The 17827-nt window shown below is 48.5% G+C and overlaps 1 protein-coding gene across 1 annotated transcript; it reads right to left on the reverse strand.

The window, feature by feature from the left end:
* Positions 1-293: 293 nt before the first annotated feature.
* On the reverse strand, positions 294-17432 carry LOC135814899 (pyrroline-5-carboxylate reductase 2-like). The gene is made up of 7 exons (XM_065328097.1): positions 17023-17432; positions 16753-16823; positions 14538-14717; positions 4883-5095; positions 3942-4034; positions 2977-3021; positions 294-1084 (listed from the first exon to the last, which is right to left on the reverse strand). The coding sequence occupies exons 1-7, from the start codon at positions 17102-17104 to the stop codon at positions 944-946; spliced, it is 825 nt and encodes a 274-aa protein (XP_065184169.1). The 5' UTR covers positions 17105-17432; the 3' UTR covers positions 294-943.
* Between the last annotated feature and the right edge of the window lie 395 nt (positions 17433-17827).

Here is a 17827-nt window from a genome sequence, read left to right on the forward strand (position 1 = left end):
GTACAAGCACAACCCGAAACTCTGCCACAACGACTACAGACAAATGTAGGTCATATACGATGATCAGAGAGAGGTTTATAAGCAGCATTGGCGGAGTGGCTCGCGGTGAGAGCAAGGGTGTGAATTTTTTAAAAGTGTGAACACCCTCGCTCTCACCGCGGGCCACTCCAAGAATAAGAAAATGCCCTAATAGTAACTTACTGGTGGGAAACCCGCTTGTGGAACAGCTGCACCCGAGTTACGCTTACGGTGAGCCCGCGTAAGAAACTCAGAAGACCGTTTGGCAAAAGTACTTCAGTACAGTGTCATTATGACATAATTATTAGTATGCATATGTAATAGCTAGTGCTGTTGGTAGGGTCGCCAACAAGTGCCTTTAACAATAATAAAAGATCAAGAGGAATAAATCAACTGCAGTTCTATCAGTGTGTGTGTGCGTGTGTGTGTGTGTGTGTGTGTGTGTGTGTGTGTGTGTGTGTGTGTGTGTGTGTGTGTATGTGTGTGAGTGCACATCATGCGACATGTGCGTGTGTGATTGCGTATTTGCAGGCGGCTATGTGCACCGTATCCACGGCACAGCGTGATCACCACTATACTAGAGGGGCGAGCGTGAGTGCGCGGCGTTTGACCTGCCCGGGCTGTGCAAGGCTGAACATGTGGTTCTAGCACTCACATAATCAACATCACAGAGGGGGCATAAGCTACAATGATGATTTCAAACAACAAAACAACTATTTCCTAGGCTATGTACTACTACTAGTATAATGGTTTGAAACAGAATATGCATAAGCACTCAAAGCTCTCAAGATAACGGGGCGATGAGTGTAGGTTGTCGGAGGATAAATACCGGGGAAACTTTGTACAGTGGGAGAATCCGGGAATAGGTTAGAGAAATACCAGCACCTCTGAAATCTTAATAAAAGCATTCTGCTGTGATAATATATTACTGATCCTTTCCGAGCTCCTGCGCTCGTTTTGTCGCTGCCTCGACAGCATCCATGAGGGATCCGCGGAAACCGGCCTTTTCCAGCACATGTACCCCGGCCATAGTGCAACCGCCTGGGGAGCATACATCATCCTTGCACTGGGTGAGGTGAAAAGGGCACCACATATAGAACAGAGCAGAACAGAACACAGTAAATGAGCAATGTACACAAATACACCGCAGGCCACTCACATAGTACAGAAACTAGTGTTGAAACGATCTCACCGGATACTCATTAGCTCGCTCGCCAGAAACTCGGCTCGTTTGTGCGGCCAGCTCGTTTGCACTAACGAACACCGTACACCGTACTCCGTACACATGGCAGTACATGTCGACCGGGGAGTCGTAAAATATTTTACGACTCCCTGGTCGATCGAGAGTCCAGTCCCGCGCAAAGTGAAAATCACTCGCAGTTACAGGTGACTGTATGCCTGCACGACACTTGAGTTGTTTCAGTTGTCGTTGCAGCTTTGGTGGACTCTACTGATGTCTTGTTCCGCATCTGCTGACCTGTCGCAGGATATGCTTCGGTCACCTCTCCATTCGAGTGAAAGTTACGCTCAGTCGTTTGGAAGTTTTCTCCCGCGATGCAGCGAAGACCAGGGCTACTTGCAATCTTTGCAAACCGGTCTATTCTTACAAAGGCTAATCGACGATGGCGCTGAAAAGACATCTCGACACCAAACAGCAGTCCGAAGTGAAGCAGCAGCAACCCCAAATGCCGGCGGTGATAATTCATGTAATTTGAACCAGCTGAAAAAAATCGAACTCAGAAAAAAATATTCAAAAAAATAATCATATTTGCCACATCAATGAAACTCATTAGCTCGCTCGATAGCTTGCTCGTTAGTGGAACTGATCGCTCGTTTGTTATAGATACGCTCGTTTCAACACTAACAGAAACTGCACCCGAATGCTGAGCTACGGCACATATGTAACAGAGCAGCATGCGCATGCGATGGCAGGCGGTTCGGTGGTGGCACGGCGGCAGAACTGGTGACTAGTGCATTCGCCGGCCATGCAGTGACGATTCTCACGCAGGACTCATCGCCGGACCTGTGAGTCCGGAATGCTTGCGCTGTCCCATAACACATTTACTCCAGTCATTCAGTAGCTAGTATATACACAGTATCATGGCGGCATAGGTGTGCAAGCTGAACAGAGAACTGACACAGGTAGCAAGCTGAACAGAGAACTGACACAGGTAGCAAGCTGAACAGAGAACTGACACAGGTAGCAAGCTGAACAGAGAACTGACACAGGTAGCAAGCTGAACAGAGAACTGACACAGGTAGCAAGCTGAACAGAGAACTGACACAGGTAGCAAGCTGAACAGAGAACTGACACAGGTAGCAAGCTGAACAGAGAACTGACACAGGTAGCAAGCTGAACAGAGAACTGACACAGGTAGCAAGCTGAACAGAGAACTGACACAGGTAGCAAGCTGAACAGAGAACTGACACAGGTAGCAAGCTGAACAGAGAACTGACACAGGTAGCAAGCTGAACAGAGAACTGACACAGGTAGCAAGCTGAACAGAGAACTGACACAGGTAGCAAGTATCCCTAACGGTGTTGTTGCCTCCTGATGATCTCCATTGCTTTTCTAGGCAATTGTCGCCATGTATCATGACCATGCAAAACGTACGGTGGGGGGGGGGGGGGGGAATTTGTACGCTCACAGAGCAAAGCCGTCATTTATCACACAAGGGCATCAAACTGATGTCACTATGTGTCGGTGCAGGTGGCAGGATGGGGTCGCACAAAGTCGAAGTCGTGCACACGGACGTGATGAATGGCGAGAGTTACGGATGGCCCCGTAGTACTAGTAACAGTTCTCATGCACAGTTCTGCTCTATGCTCTAGCTTAGCCTAGCCTAGCCTAGACTGTGCACGTAGAGCTGTCCATGCTGTGGACTAGGGTCACACATAGCAGCCCACGCCATGCATTGCCTGAGCTACTTAGAAGAACGTCGGGTGGGTCAAGCTTACCTGAGCTGGATGCTGCTCCAGGTCCTTCACCATTCTGGCAGCTCCCTGCAGAGTAAGCGTAAGAGAGAGAGAGAGAGAGAGAGAGAGAGAGAGAGAGAGAGAGAGAGAGAGAGAGAGAGAGAGAGAGAGAAAGATAGAGAGAAAGAGAGAGAGAGAGAGAGAGAGAGAGAAAAAGAGAGAGAGATAGAGAGAAAGAGAGAGAGAGAGAGAGAGAGAGAGAAAAAAAGAAAAAGAGAGAGAGAGAGAGAGAGAAAGAGAAAAAAGAAAAAAAAAGAGAGAGACAGAGAGAGAAAGAGAGGGAGAGAGAGAGAGGGAGAGAAAGAGGTTCTGCATTTCGAATTTCAGAATATTATTGGAAGGTTCTAAGTTATATGATAGCATAGGAGGGGGAAGGTGAGCGCAACCAAGACAAGCAGGAGCTGAACGTCTCAGCTGTGAAGGACATTGCTGATGTACATGTATGTTGATGACGATACTGGCAAGACCATTGGACAATACGGTCAAACCATGATTCAAGGATGCAAAGCAACATTCCACATATCGCCGTGGTTTCCCCTCCTATGTTACCATAATATTATAACTTAGAACCGTCCAAGTTGGAAGGCTGTTGGAGTGCGCATCCAAGATGTGCTAGAGCTGATAGCCAGTTAGTTGTAGAACGTCAGGACTGTCGGTCAGTGTCGTGCAATGTTATCGCATGAGGTGATTGTTTAGTAACTGGTGGTGTTAGTGGACACTGCCAACAAAACTGGAACCTAGTCACCTGAACGTATGCTTGTGCAGCATTGCGCACACACACACACACACACACACACACACACACACACACACACACACACATACACACACACATACACACACACACACACATACACACACACACACACACACACACACACACATGCACAGACACACACGTGTGCAGACACCCGTGCTCATGTTACAACAGAAAACATATGCCTTACAATCATGGTCTGCGCTGCAAATTCGTAGGCCATTGCTCGAGGTATACCCATCTTGACTCCACCGTCTGCCATTGCTTCCATGGCCAGGAACAGCTGAAAGTAGGCATCAAAGTGTAAACACAGTACAGTCAGACCTCGTTTATCCGGATCCCTCGCCATCCGGAAGAAAATCGCTGGTTACCGATGTGCAGCATATGTTATGCATACAACATAACCGGACCTCGCGATCCGCATACCGGTGCATGATTTTGTGTACAAACTGGTTAAAATGTGTACAAAATGCTTCGTCGTATCCGGTTGCATGTGGCTGGCTAGAGCTTGCAGAAGCTAGTATCAAGGAGTTGTACAAGCAAATGAGGTCCTTGACCTGCTGGGTGTGTGCGGACAGCACTCAGTTGCATGCACTTTTCATTTTTCTCGCTTGCTTTACATACTGGGCACGCTGGTTGTACTGCATAGGACCTGTCTACATGTATGTATGATGTCACTGCTTTTGACATGCCACATGCATGTACAGTATGTGTGTTCAGTTATCCGGTTCCCTCGCCTATCCGGATATTTTTGTGGAAAACAGATGTGTGCGGTTAAGCGAGGTCTGACTGTACAGCACAACGGCCTCGTTACTTCCAGAAACTAAATCTTGCTTTGGGCCAACATGGATTCGAAGAATTCCAAGTAGATATGGAGCAAGAGGTTGGTGGGCACACTTATGCCAGACACCGGCACACACGCACACACATACGCATACACACGCACACACATACACACACACACACTGACACACACAAACACACCGGCACGCACACACACACACACGCACACACACACAAACACAGACACACCGGCACACACAGATACACAAAAACACACACAGACACACACCGGCGTGCGCGCGTGCACACACACACACGCAAGCACACAGACGGAAAATGAGAACTTACGAAGGCAACTCCACTACTGCTGATACCCAGGAAGGGCTCCACTAGTGCCTCAGTGACCTTGGCACAGGAACCGACGCTGCTCATGAGCTTGTCGACCGCCTCACCGTCGCCCTCCACTACATGCTCACCCACGCTGTACACCGAACAGCCTTCTCGTATTAATGACGGGGTGTTAGGCATAACGCGGACTACTCGAGCGGATGCTGGCAACCTCTGCACAGGGTACGCGCATAGAAGGAGAAACAAACAAGTGGCAAGGAATGAAGTTAGTTTTCTGGAGTGCATGTACACTCCAGGGCGATGCAAAAATGCATGCTGAAGCCGAGAAAAGTACATTATTATTAATATTTAAAATTTGAAACATGTAGCTGCTAGCTATTTTCAGCGCAGCTTCACGGCCACTACTGAGATAGTGGGATTCCTGACAGGTTTCACAACTCGAATGGAGCAAGTAAAGGGGGGGGGGGGGGGGGGCAGACCACATCCTGCGAGTATACTGTAAACCGGGAAATACGGACGGAAAAGATCTTGCGGCAACATTGGGCACTGAGATACTAGTATGTGGGGTCTCCGCTTCAGTCCAATGATGGGCTCTGGGCCTCTGGCATTTTCAAGATTCCAGCATCTTCGTTCTCATTCTGTGCCTTGTACACTGACACCGTACAAATGCCAAAAACCCGGTGTTCCTAGATATTTGCTTCCGGCCTGGCACGCCGGGCATGCTCTTAAATTTGGTGTCTTTCAAGCCAGGATGTTCGTCGGTAGTCTGGCTTGTTCTTCGGCGCCTGATGTTACTGAATGTCAATTATTGATCAGGATGCACTATGCATAGACGGCACCCGTACATGTGCACTCACTCACTCACTGTCTAGTGCAGACAGTGGTTTCCGAATTCCATCCGCCAATGGGCTACAGGTCATGGCACCCAGGCTCTGCACTCTTTATTTGGTATCGAAAAGACACATATAATATTATACGTCCTCAGCGCCTGGGCGTCATTTTCAATGACGTCAAGAGTACGTAAGCTCCCAAGAGTAGGGAAGAGTATGTAAGCTCCCAAGAGTAGGGATATCAGCGAACGCACTGCGCAGCGTGTTCGCGCATGTCTTACAGCATACAAAAAATCTATGAGGCGCACGGCCGACAAGAAAAAATGGCGATCGCAGAAATCAGGTCGCGGGTCAGGCTCAGCGCAGGCCGGCCAGGAGTAAAAATTAAAATCTACAAGTTGGCATTGGTCATTTTGTCTCGCAGATGCACGTTCCAACTTGCCCTCGAACGGTCCTCGATAGACCCTCATCACCTGATGGTTGAATGTGGCAATCGGAGGTATGCATCTAAGATGGCCGTCACCGAACAAGTAGAATTGTCACTGTATTGTCACTGTATTGTCACTGTCATTCAAAACTTCAAACGCGCCATCGGAGTTGCTGGAGAGCATTCGGCTGGACCAGGCAACCAAGTCGGCAGTGCGGATTCGCCACCGCGCAGTACTGGACGCAACAGCTACCGCCATCCAAGACTGCTTGCCACAGCCACAACAGTGAGCAATGTCCTTGGCACGCGAGAAGGGCGGGTCCAGTAACCTCACCACCGTCCCTATGGCTGAGCACGGTTTCAGCTTTGATGTGAAAGCTGACTTTCACGACCGTATCCGGCTCCGGTGCTGTTGGCCCCAGGACAACCTGCCAGCATCCTGTCCCTGTGGCTCAAGGTTTTCAGCCGACCATGCCCAAATTTGCAAGCTGCCGGGGTTCATCCACATGCGGCACAATGATCCCACCTACTTCCTCGCGCCGTGTTGCGAAACCACAAGTTCTCGAGAGTGAAAGGCCTTCTCGCGTGTGACATTGTGTTCGTTCCAATGCAGTTGTATCCCGACTCCGCCGTACCGCTGATGTTTACGACGTGGTATACGCTACAGGCGCTATGTGCGGTTTGCTGTGCGCGTTGTAGTTGTATGTGTATGCTTTTCTCATATACGCTGTCATTTTCACGCTATAACTACCTGGTGGTTTAAGTGTTAGTTATTCATTGTTAATTAGTCGATCGAAATCAATATACTGTTGAGAATAAATAGTTGTCCTCGTGCCGTGTGGTCGTTCGTTCCTGACACTTTAGAGAACCAGAGGGTTCACAACATTTGGCGACCACGCCAAGATACGAAGCGAGCATGGCACAGGAACTATGGATCATTGAAGCCCGCTTTATCGCCAATGGAATTCTGTTAGGATTGGAAGGCGATGAGTTGAGGGAACATGTGAAGAAGAGGCTCCGACAGTCCTTGGAGTTTGAAGAGCGCAGTGCTAGACGGCAAGAGGGTGCGCTCCGCACAGAGAAGCTCAAGAAGATGAACGAGCGCATCGCCAGCAGTACATATGAGGAAGCAAAGCGAGATTTGCTTGCCTCGCTCAGAAGGACGCCGGACAAGGCGTGGAAGACTTTGCTTGCAGACAAGCAGCGGTCAGAGGAGTATTTGAAGCCAGTGGGAGGATCAGATCCAAGGCCCACTGCGTCGGTGCAGTGCATGGCGACATTGGTCGGAGACGCTCAGAAGCAGCTGGAGTCTCGGACGAAGGACGTAGAGGAGCAAGACGTAGAGGCGCAAGGCGTAGAAGCTAAGGAAATGAGAAGGGCGATACTGGTTAACACGGAAGAGGTCAACGGCGAGACTGTGTGGAACACAGAGATCGGACGTGTGTTCTCGGGTTCCGCGCCCGCCCCGGGTCGAAGCAGTGTACCGGTGACTGTGTCGTGTGTGACAGCTAACAGCGGCAAGCTTCGCGAAATCGAGTTGGCCGAAGTGGTGAGCAGTAGGGATATTCCACCTTGGCCACTGCCACAGCAGCGGATGACTCGTTCTGGGCGTGTAGTCAGAGCCCCGGTCGTTTTTGACTTGTGAGTTGTTGTACGGCCGTGAGAAGCTCTTTGGTGGGGAGAATGTTGCGAAACCACAAGTTCTCGAGAGTGAAAGGCCTTCTCGCTTGTGACATTGTGTTCGTTCCAATGCAGTTGTATCCCGACTCCGCCGTACCGCTGATGTTTACGACGTGGTATATGCTACAGGCGCTATGTGCGGTTTGCTGTGTGCGCTGTAGTCGTATGTTGTATGTGTATGCTTTTCTCATATACGCTGTCATTCTCACGCTATAACTACCTGGTGGTTTTAGTGTTTGTTCATTCATTGTTAATTAGTCGATCGAAGTCAATATACTGTTGAGAATAAATAGTTGTTCTCGTGCCGTGTGGTCGTTCGTCCCTGACACTTTAAAGAACCAGAGGGTTCACAACACGTTGTGCATGAAGGAGCTCCATCATGATGTGGAGGTGGAGCCATCATTGCAGACCCTAACTGGCGAACCTTTCACCATCAGTCAGCCAACACTGATCCTGATGCCCGTACCGACCTGCGGGTGAAGGGATTCTGGACCGATAGCCGCAACGCATTCTTTGATACAAGGGTGTTTTATCCCCACGTGTCAAGCTATCGTGCCAAGTCCCTCCCCTCCCTCTACCAAAGGTTTGAAGGTGAGAAGAAGCGTGCTTATGGAAAATGTGTCAATGAAGTCGAGCATGGCTCCTTCACACCGTTAGTGTTCTCTTCCTGTGGTGACATGGGCTCAGAAGCAGCAGTGGTAATCAAGAGGCTGGCGCACGGCTTGGCCACCAAGCGCAACGCTGCGTATAGCCGGGTTGTAGCTCGGCTGCGGTGCTGCTTGGCATTCTCTCTAGCCAGGTCTGCCATCCGTTGCGTCCGCGGATCATGCTCTGTTCGCCGTCGTCACTTTGACCTCGCGCCTGTCGACCTCGTCCAGGCTGAGGCGCGTCTGGCTCGACATTAGACTGTATTCACAGCCATTTATCTCCTTTCTTCCTGTTGTCTAATTACTACCCGGCGTGTATTTACCGCCATATTGCCAGGTGCGTGTTTACCACCATGAATAATATTATGAATAAAATACTCAGTCTAAAGCGCCAAGCATGGTACATGGCGGCCCAAGTCATCTTTCAATTATTTTTTGCGCGAACGCCTCCGTGGATTTCCTCCAATCTTGGCACGTGTAGTCCACATGGTCAGGCCAATTCAATGACGTCTTCAAAAGGAAACTTTGCCAATTCGACTCATGCAGCTTTCGCCACTCTCTCGGCCTCGCTGGACACTGACTTCCAACGGGTTCTAGCTCTCGCTGGTGAGAAAGGAGCCTTAAGCTGGCTAACCTGCAGGCACATCCGACGTCACGGCCTAGTCTTGTTGAAGGGTGAGTTTCGTGATGACATCCACCTACGCTACAACTGGCTGATTCCGCGCTTGCCATCTATCTGCACCTGTGGCTCCTCCTTCTCCGTATGCCATGCCATCCATTCGGCATAATGAGGTGCGGGACGTCACTGCCTCCCTCTTGCGGCGTGCGGCGCACAACGTCTCTGTTGAGCCCCATCTGCAGCCGGTTACTGGTGAACAGTTCCGCCATAGATTCGCTATCACGGCTGACCAAGCCCGCCTGGATGTAGCTGTGAGTGGCATTTGGGGTGGTCGATTCGAACGCACCTTCATTGATGTACGTGTTTTTAACCCCTTCGCGTCTTCAAATCGTACCGCTTTACTAGGCGGAGCAGAAGGAAAGGCGCTGCCAGTATGAGCAGATAATCCTTAATATTGAGCAGGCGTCGTTCGTCCCGGCTGTTTTCACAACCACTGGTGGAATGGGTCGTCACTGCACACCTCTATACAAAAGGATAGCTTCCCTGTCGTCAGATAAGACCCAGGAGTCGTACAGCGTTGTAATGGCCTGGGTTCGCTACCGCCTTAGCTTCGCTCTGCTTAGATCAAGCGTAATATGTCTTCGCGGTTCGCGTTCCCTCAGAGTGTCTCGCGATGTTTCCTCACCGGCGTCACTGGTTGCCGTGGAGGCTGCACTTGAACGCTAGCTAGCCATGCACCATGCGTTTAGCTGTTGAGGTTGCGCTTGTGTTCACTTCACTCCATTTTTAGCTCATTTCCTGCATGTTGAGGTTGCGCTTGTGTGTATTGTTGCCCGTACAAAAGGCTTGGGTACACTGTTATAAAATAAACTGTTTACACATACAATTGTTTTCATTTTTGGTGGTGTGCTCTAATCATTCACCATGCCACCGTATTCTGTTGTGTTCTAATCATTCACCATGCCACCGTATTCTGTTGTGTTCTAATCATTCACCATGCCACCGTATTCTGTTTGCCCGTAAAAGAGGCTTGTGTCACGAACAAAAAAAGAAAAAAGAAAAAAGGGGACTTCCCTGGTTAGATCTTGCCAGGTACCAGCCAAAGTATAGTACACTCGGACGTCGCTTATCCGGGCACCTTGGGACCGGGCACTGCGCGTATCTCAGGATAACTCAGCTACCGTGTATCATATCATTTTTTGAAGAAGTTTATTCGGAATGTATTGCCCATGTTCAGGATACGAAAGGAACCCAGTGATAAAAATGTGTGGATTACATAAATTGGCAGGGAAAAATAAGCACTTCCGCACACGGAAAAAAGCGTATTTGAAGGCAGCGCGCCGTGAACGGGCCCATAACCACAGCTGCATTTTTTATTTTTTACAAAATACACAACTCACCGGCAGCATACTCTTGTTTATGCAGTCTTGATGACGTATATATGTGTCTTTAGGGGCCATCCATAATTATAGATATTTATTTAGAAACGAAAACTAGTCATTTAGGGGGGAGGGGTTGAGCGCCTGTTTGTTTCTCGAAAAAATATCGATGCACTATTAGTATGTGTGGGCATGTCCAGAAAATAAGAGAAAATACCGATGTTGATGTACGGTTTGTATGTGTTCGTTTCTCAGGGAAAAACGAAAAATGACTGCATAGTTTTCGTTTCTAAATAAATAAACAATCGTTGAGGAGACAGTAAAGGGCCATCCGTAACTATTGATATTTATTCCCGTAGCTATGCAAAAGACGTTACTTCAGTAACGTCTGGCGCTAGCCAGGGTCCACACAGCTTTAATTCCGTGTTTGTTTGTGCTGTCGGCATGCCTGGCGCTATCCCGTACCTGTCCCGTGCCGTACCATCAAGGACAGCTGGCCACAATATTCAAATAGGGCTTTCAAATGCAAGATTATAACGTGAAGCAACTTGGAAGAATGAGTATGTATGCGAAGTGTATGGGGAATGCATGCAGGGCGATAGTGCGGGTTAGAATCCTAGGTTATGTCTTGAAAAAATAGGAGAAATGAAAAATTTATAACATCCCTATGCTTTTTTTTGCCTAGGTCATCAAATTGGTAGACGGTGTCGTATTACGCTCGAATGCAAAGAGAAAGTTTATTTCTTTTGCTCAGGGCCCTACGCTACGCTTTTTTGCCTAGCTCATCATGCATGTTATTCGAACAGATGGAAATGTTTTGCAATACAATGATGTAGCCGATCAGTTCGTTGTGGTGTGGTTGGGCATTGTAGCCGTCATGGTCGACATAAAACACTATAGCCAATCAATGGAAAAACAATACCACCAGTTCAAATAACATGCATGATGAGCCAGACAAAAATCATAGCGTAGGGCCCTGAGCTTCCTAGAAACGAAAACTAGTCGTTTAGGGGGGGGGGGGGGGGGTTGAGCACCTGTTCGTTTCTCGAAAAATATCGATGCACAGTGTGTATGTGTGGGCATGTCCAGAAAAAAAGAAAAAAAGATCGATACTATGTACCGTTTGTATTACTTCGTTTGTGAGGTGGGTTGAAGAGAAATGACTAGTTTTCGTTTCTAAATAAATATCGGTATTTACGGATGGCCCCTAAGCGCAAAATGGCAATGAATAAAACAAATCGTGCAGTCATAACAATGTAAAAGATAAATAATATGCTAGTTTTCAAAACGTTTTCACGCGACACTCATCAGTGGAAAGTCGTCACTAAATTTTTTGTTGGATAGAATATTGATTAGTGGTGAAACGAATGTCAAAACCTAGTAACGGAATATTCTTTGGCTTATCGAACGAACGTACATATGTTCGTTAATTTCTTTTGGTAACAGAGATGCCATCACATGCCCTCCTCTCAGTCATTTGATGGATATTGTCATTATTATTAGGTATGACAAACGGTAGTGCCACATAAAATGCACTGCCACATAAGGGGCCGTCCGTGAATATCGAACGTTTTCACCAAACGAATTATTTTAGTTTGGACCCAACCCCTCCCTCCCTCCCCCTCAGAACGTAAAAAAAATGTTGACATAATACATGCAAAAGTCGCAAGTGTGTCACTGCTCCTATGGCCGTGCACATGTATCAATGTTTTCTGAAACGAAATTGGTCAACCCCCTCCCACACCATAACGAAATTATTTCGTTTTGTGAAAAAACTTCGATATTTATGGATGACCCCTAAGGCTACTTCGAAGTTCATACATGTTATGTACAACATTGGCAGTCCAGTATGCACATGCATGAGAAAACATGGAGTACAAAGTCACAGGCGGGCTGTACGCACTGCACTGTATATGTGTTCGGCGTGCTTGTATATACATGCGCTGCGTTCGAAGTGACGTAACGAATACTCGAATGTGACAAACCGAACGAATGTTCGAATATTCGAATATTCGTTTCACCACTAATATTGATTGTTTTGGTTATTGATGTATTCATGTAATGAGTTCAGTTTAGCGTAGGCGCACATCTTGCAACTACGTATCTGCTGCGCAACAGCGCCCTCTACTGTTCTGGCTGCGTCACTTGTTTAGCGCGCTTTGCCGCGACCGGCAAGACTGCCTGCTCTACATCACATTTATGCATACGCCATCACAATAATTAATTCAGTTTTGATCGGGTTCGAGTCAGCAACGTGGCACATCTCCTTGCCATTCTCAGTTTTGAGTCTTCTCTGCTTTGGCTCATGCCCGACTTGCATCCTGCTGCCTTTGTCTTTTGCTGACCCACCATCCCACCACTAACCATTAATACCACATTGCATCATTCCTACTTCAAGTACAATAAACCTGGTGGCGAGTCACTCAAAACTGGTCTGCCTTTCCATTGCGGCATTATGGCCTTATGGTCCTGCCTTTCCATTGCGGCAATCACAGCCTCCGGGCTTCTGCCTTTCTGCGGCACCCGCAGCCTCACGGGCTCGTGCCTACCTTGCGGCAAAGACCAACCAGTTCCTCGTCACCAGTACTTGCCCAACACAACCTAACCTTATTCGTGTGGTGTATGCCTGTCTGCATGCCGTCTGTGTGTGCGGAATGCTAATCCTAATTTAGTGACAACTTTCCACTGATGAGTGTAACAAGAAAACGTTTTGGAAACTAGCATATTTTATCTTCTACATTGTTATGACTGCATAATTTGTTTCATTCATTGCCATTCTATATACATATTGGTACGGGGATTCTTCACGCCCATGATGTTCGTGCACACCGTGACACAGTCATGTGACCGAGTATGCATACTGCACTGGGGCAAATTAAAAAAATCAGCTGATTGCATACCCACGCCGCGGAAGCATGGGGAAATTAACTGCCTTGTCATGGCATGGCACACTTCCTAACCACTTCATATAGCACTTATCCCTTCCCCCCAGCAGGCCAGTACAGTCTGGTACACAACACTGAGCTGAGTAGGAGTAGCATGCAATGATGACATGGCTGCAGTGCACCACACATCACGCAAATTGTCCTCGACTAACTAAACACGACTTGACATTGTCACAGTGCCCTAACCAACAGCACTAACAATAGTAACGCCCTGTACCAGCCTTAGTGTGCGGATCATGTACCCCTACTACATGTGCTGTATGTGCTGTTTGGTATATGCACTGTCATGCTGAAAACATGTCACCTACAATGCTACTGTATAAGCAGAAATATTCGTCTGGGTAATTTAATTTCGTCTTTTTCGTCCGAGGAGCTTTCGGTCTAAATTAACTGCCGGACTAATGTCCATTTGTCCAGCTTTTCAATACACTCCTATGATCCATGGACGAAATTTTCAACAAGACGAACTCCCTTTCTTTGGAGTTGGACGAAATTCTTGACCGACGAAATTTTCTGCCTGTGCAGTACATGACACTGAAGTAGATGTTCGCATGGGCATTGCCACACCAACACAGTTCCTCATCATCACACAAGTCAACTGCATGATAGAGAACTGTTAAGCTCATATCTCGGACGGAATGCACGGCCAGTAGCCAGATAGAATACCCTCATCACCCTGCCTGGTCTACACCATCTCCATGCATTCCGGTCAGTCATGACAGTGGCCAGTAGTAATCTGTGCCGCTGCACTAGTATGTAGGTTGTTGCTGGGGCACATGGACAAACCCCATGCATGATTGATACTCCCCCCCCCCCCTCCCCGAGAGACATGCACGTTACATGTGTAAAGCATCGTATTTTGCTGCACTGGAGTACCTGGATTTTTTTAATCACGAAATACAGACATCTACCCTGTGTTACAGTGTGTTACAGTGTGTTACAGTGTGTTACAGTGTGTATCACCGGTTTAGTTTGACCATGGTACTGTGTAAGCCGCAGACATTTTTAAATTTTTGGATGAATTTCACTGCATCACTGGTGTTTAAAGCGTGGCCTGTCATCTTGCGGGAAACACGGCAATGAGCGCCTGTTCATGGGAATACTGGCAACAGCTAGGCAAGAACTCACCGATTGTAGCACCTTGAGAGAGATACCGGCCGCTATACTGACGACTAGCTTGTCTTTGTTCACGTCTTCCGCCACCTCGTCCAGCACAGACGTTACCACGTGGGGCTTCACGGATACGAACACCGTGTTACTATTCCGTACGACTTCTCGGTTGTCTGTCGTCGTCCGCACACCTAGATCCTGAGAGCGAAAAGCACACACAAGTTCGAACAGATTAAGCAGCGCATGCATTGCAGCAATCACCGTATTTTCCAGAGCATAAGCAGCACTGGAGTATAAGCCGCACCCCCCCCCCCCATTTTCTGCCACGAAATACAGACATCTACCCACCCTATTTATCACCGTTAATTTGATCATCGGAGTATCAGCTGCACCCTCTTTATTGTTGAATGTTGAATGTTGAGTGTTCAAAGTGCGGCTTATACTCCGGAAAATACGGTACGACACAGGCTCACATTCGAGCACAAGTTTAGTTACAAATCAGCCGTTTCCCCGGTGAACTAATCTCTCAATCAGCACTCAGGGTATGCGGAATACAGTGCACACACAGTTAAAAAATCGTTGCTGCCCATGTGTCGCATAACAACATCCCAGGTAACAATATACAGGAGCAGCAGGACAATGAGAACAGTCATTGTATTAAAGGAACACACTGGAATTGCTCACGGCCCGGGCCGTCTACCGGAACATGTGAGACTGAAATTGCGAGGTGTACGAATATTTTCATCGAACTATGAGAAAATGCAAAGACACAATTGACTTGGAAAACCAAAGCCATACAAACACAGATGTCCGATTGTAAGAACACATGGCGGTCTAATATTATTATAATTCTATCAAGAATCCTGATGCTGATGCTGGTGCGCATGTCAAATGAGGCATTGACGCTTGAAGCGTCATCGCAAGCACTCGCAATCTACTGCAGCTAGTTGACAACCACCACAGACTGAGGCATCAGAACTCAACTGAGCCCCCAGAGCAGCAAACTTCAAAGCGGCATCTCGATGTAAACAGACTTGACGGGCTGGTAGCTGATAGGCACCAGATGCGTGTCCAACCCCGTGCACTATTCCAGCCCCCAGTCCAGCGCCATATTACTCGGCAGTCTGACACCTGTCCAAACTGTCCTGCAAGATAGCCAGCACCCTGGCTGCCATGGCACAACACGGGTACAAAGCTCTAGACCCCTAGACCGCAGTATGTTATCACCTGACGCAACAGGTGCCATGCAAATCATATTTCACGGTCCGCAAAGAGACATGATTCTGTCCCAAGCAATACTGGAGCAATAGCAGTTCACTGTGGGATTCCTTCACCAGTTTCAAGATTTGATAGTTGATTGAATCTTAACCAGAATCATTTTGAAAGAAAAATACAAAAATGAAGCAAATGCGGGAAATACGCACACCTCATTGAAGCCAGCAAGTGACATAGTTAGTCAATAGTCCCCCCCCCCCCCTTACGAGGCCGTCAGCCGTGGAAGCAGTTTTCCAGTGGTCGGGCCGAGCAAACTCAAGGGGAGTTCTGGAAGCGAAATGGTCAGGGTCGGCGACCAACCCGACAAGGTCCCCCACCCCGGCCCTGTGTACGGCGGCGCCACGGCCCTGTGTACGGCGCCGTCACGGCCCTGTGTACGGCGCCGTCACGGCCCTGTGTACGGCGCCGTCACGGCCCTGTGTACGGCGCCGTCACGGCCCTGTGTACGGCGCCGTCACGGCCCTGTGTACGGCGCCGTCACGGCCCTGTGTACGGCGCCGTCACGGCCCTGTGTACGGCGCCGTCACGGCCCTGTGTACGGCGCCGTCACGGCCCTGTGTACGGCGCTGCCACAACATGCCAGTACTGTAAGTTAGACGGTGCCGGGGACATGGCGGCACTCATCATTATCACGGTGCCGGGGACATGGCGGCACTCATCATTATCACGGCACAAGTGGTTGCTTTTATAAGCTACGGAAATTCAGTTTCCCACAGTGACACATGTCCACAATTTGAACCGTACGGAGCACAGAGTGCTACAGAAGCACCAGTTCTCAAGCCAGTACAGCGGGCTCAGCACTATAGAGAGTACAATCATGTACTACTACTACTACTACTCAGTACTGTCAGCAGTGCATGTACTGAGTCTGTGAGCAGTAGATCTACCGCGGTGCCGCGCCGTTACGTGACACCACAATATGAATGGCATGCATTATCCGGAGTTCACGCGCACGCACCTTGATCAGGCTGAGGTTGACTGACGTGTTTTGCGGAGCGCTGGCCAAAATGGATGTGCTTTCAATAATTCCTACAGGCCAGCAGAACAAAGAAAACAATAAAATAAGCTATGGTGACTTTTACCAACTAAGGATAAACAATCCTGCTTCGGAAAATGTCATTGACAATGAAACTTTCTTGGAAACACGCTACATGGCAAACGTCCGAAAACACACGGTTCTGTTTTTTGTCGGTAACGAACAAAAAGGCACTCAACACACGCTGCTTACCGCTTTTTATGAAGCCTCTACTGAGCGCTTGGGCCATTTTGCCAGCACCAAGGAAGCCCACTGATGACAGCGCTCCCGCCATTCTCCTCGATAAATACACTCCGACCTAGAACTTCATAGAACTGTATTGAAATCCGTATGACAATTAATTGGATGTCCGTTCAGTCACGACCGCTTCCGCTTCAGTATGGCACTCAACTCTCAGGACTCCATTGTTGACTAATCATTGCCAGCTCCTAGATCTTGTATTTGTAATCTCTCCACTCCATCAGTACACGATTCTGCTTCAACTTTTCAGCTTGCCTTGATGGACAGAACACCCCTCGGCCTCACCAAGAAACGAAATTTTCGAATCGCCACCCAGATCTCAAACAATGCGAGTTTGAACTGACTGGTGTAGTGGTGGTGAATGCTTGTCGCTGCTCAAGTCACCTTGACGGTTCGTTTTCCGTAGCTAGGAGTAGGATGCTAGCTCCGAAGGCAGCTTTGCCGCTAGCCAGCTGATGTGGCACGTGCTCGAGGCAAGTATTAGTTAGTACATGTACGCTTGTTACGTGTACTATAGAGTAGATCGCGTATATCGAGCTAGCTAGCTGAATGCGTGCACGGGTCAACAGCGTGCATGCTGCAAGAGCGCATGCACGTATATAGCATAAAATTAAAAAGCTCGTGCATGCATGCACGGCGGGTCCTGGTGTTGTTCGCGCGTGGACATTCGATCGATGGAGGCCGAGGCGCGCCGGCGGCCTGTTGCAAGATCTGATACCGTATACGAAGCGTTTGGAAAATGCAGTTCCCTTTGAAG

This window comes from Sycon ciliatum, chromosome 4, assembly GCF_964019385.1.
Source record: "Sycon ciliatum chromosome 4, ocSycCili1.1, whole genome shotgun sequence".
Taxonomy (NCBI): Eukaryota; Metazoa; Porifera; class Calcarea; order Leucosolenida; family Sycettidae; genus Sycon; species Sycon ciliatum.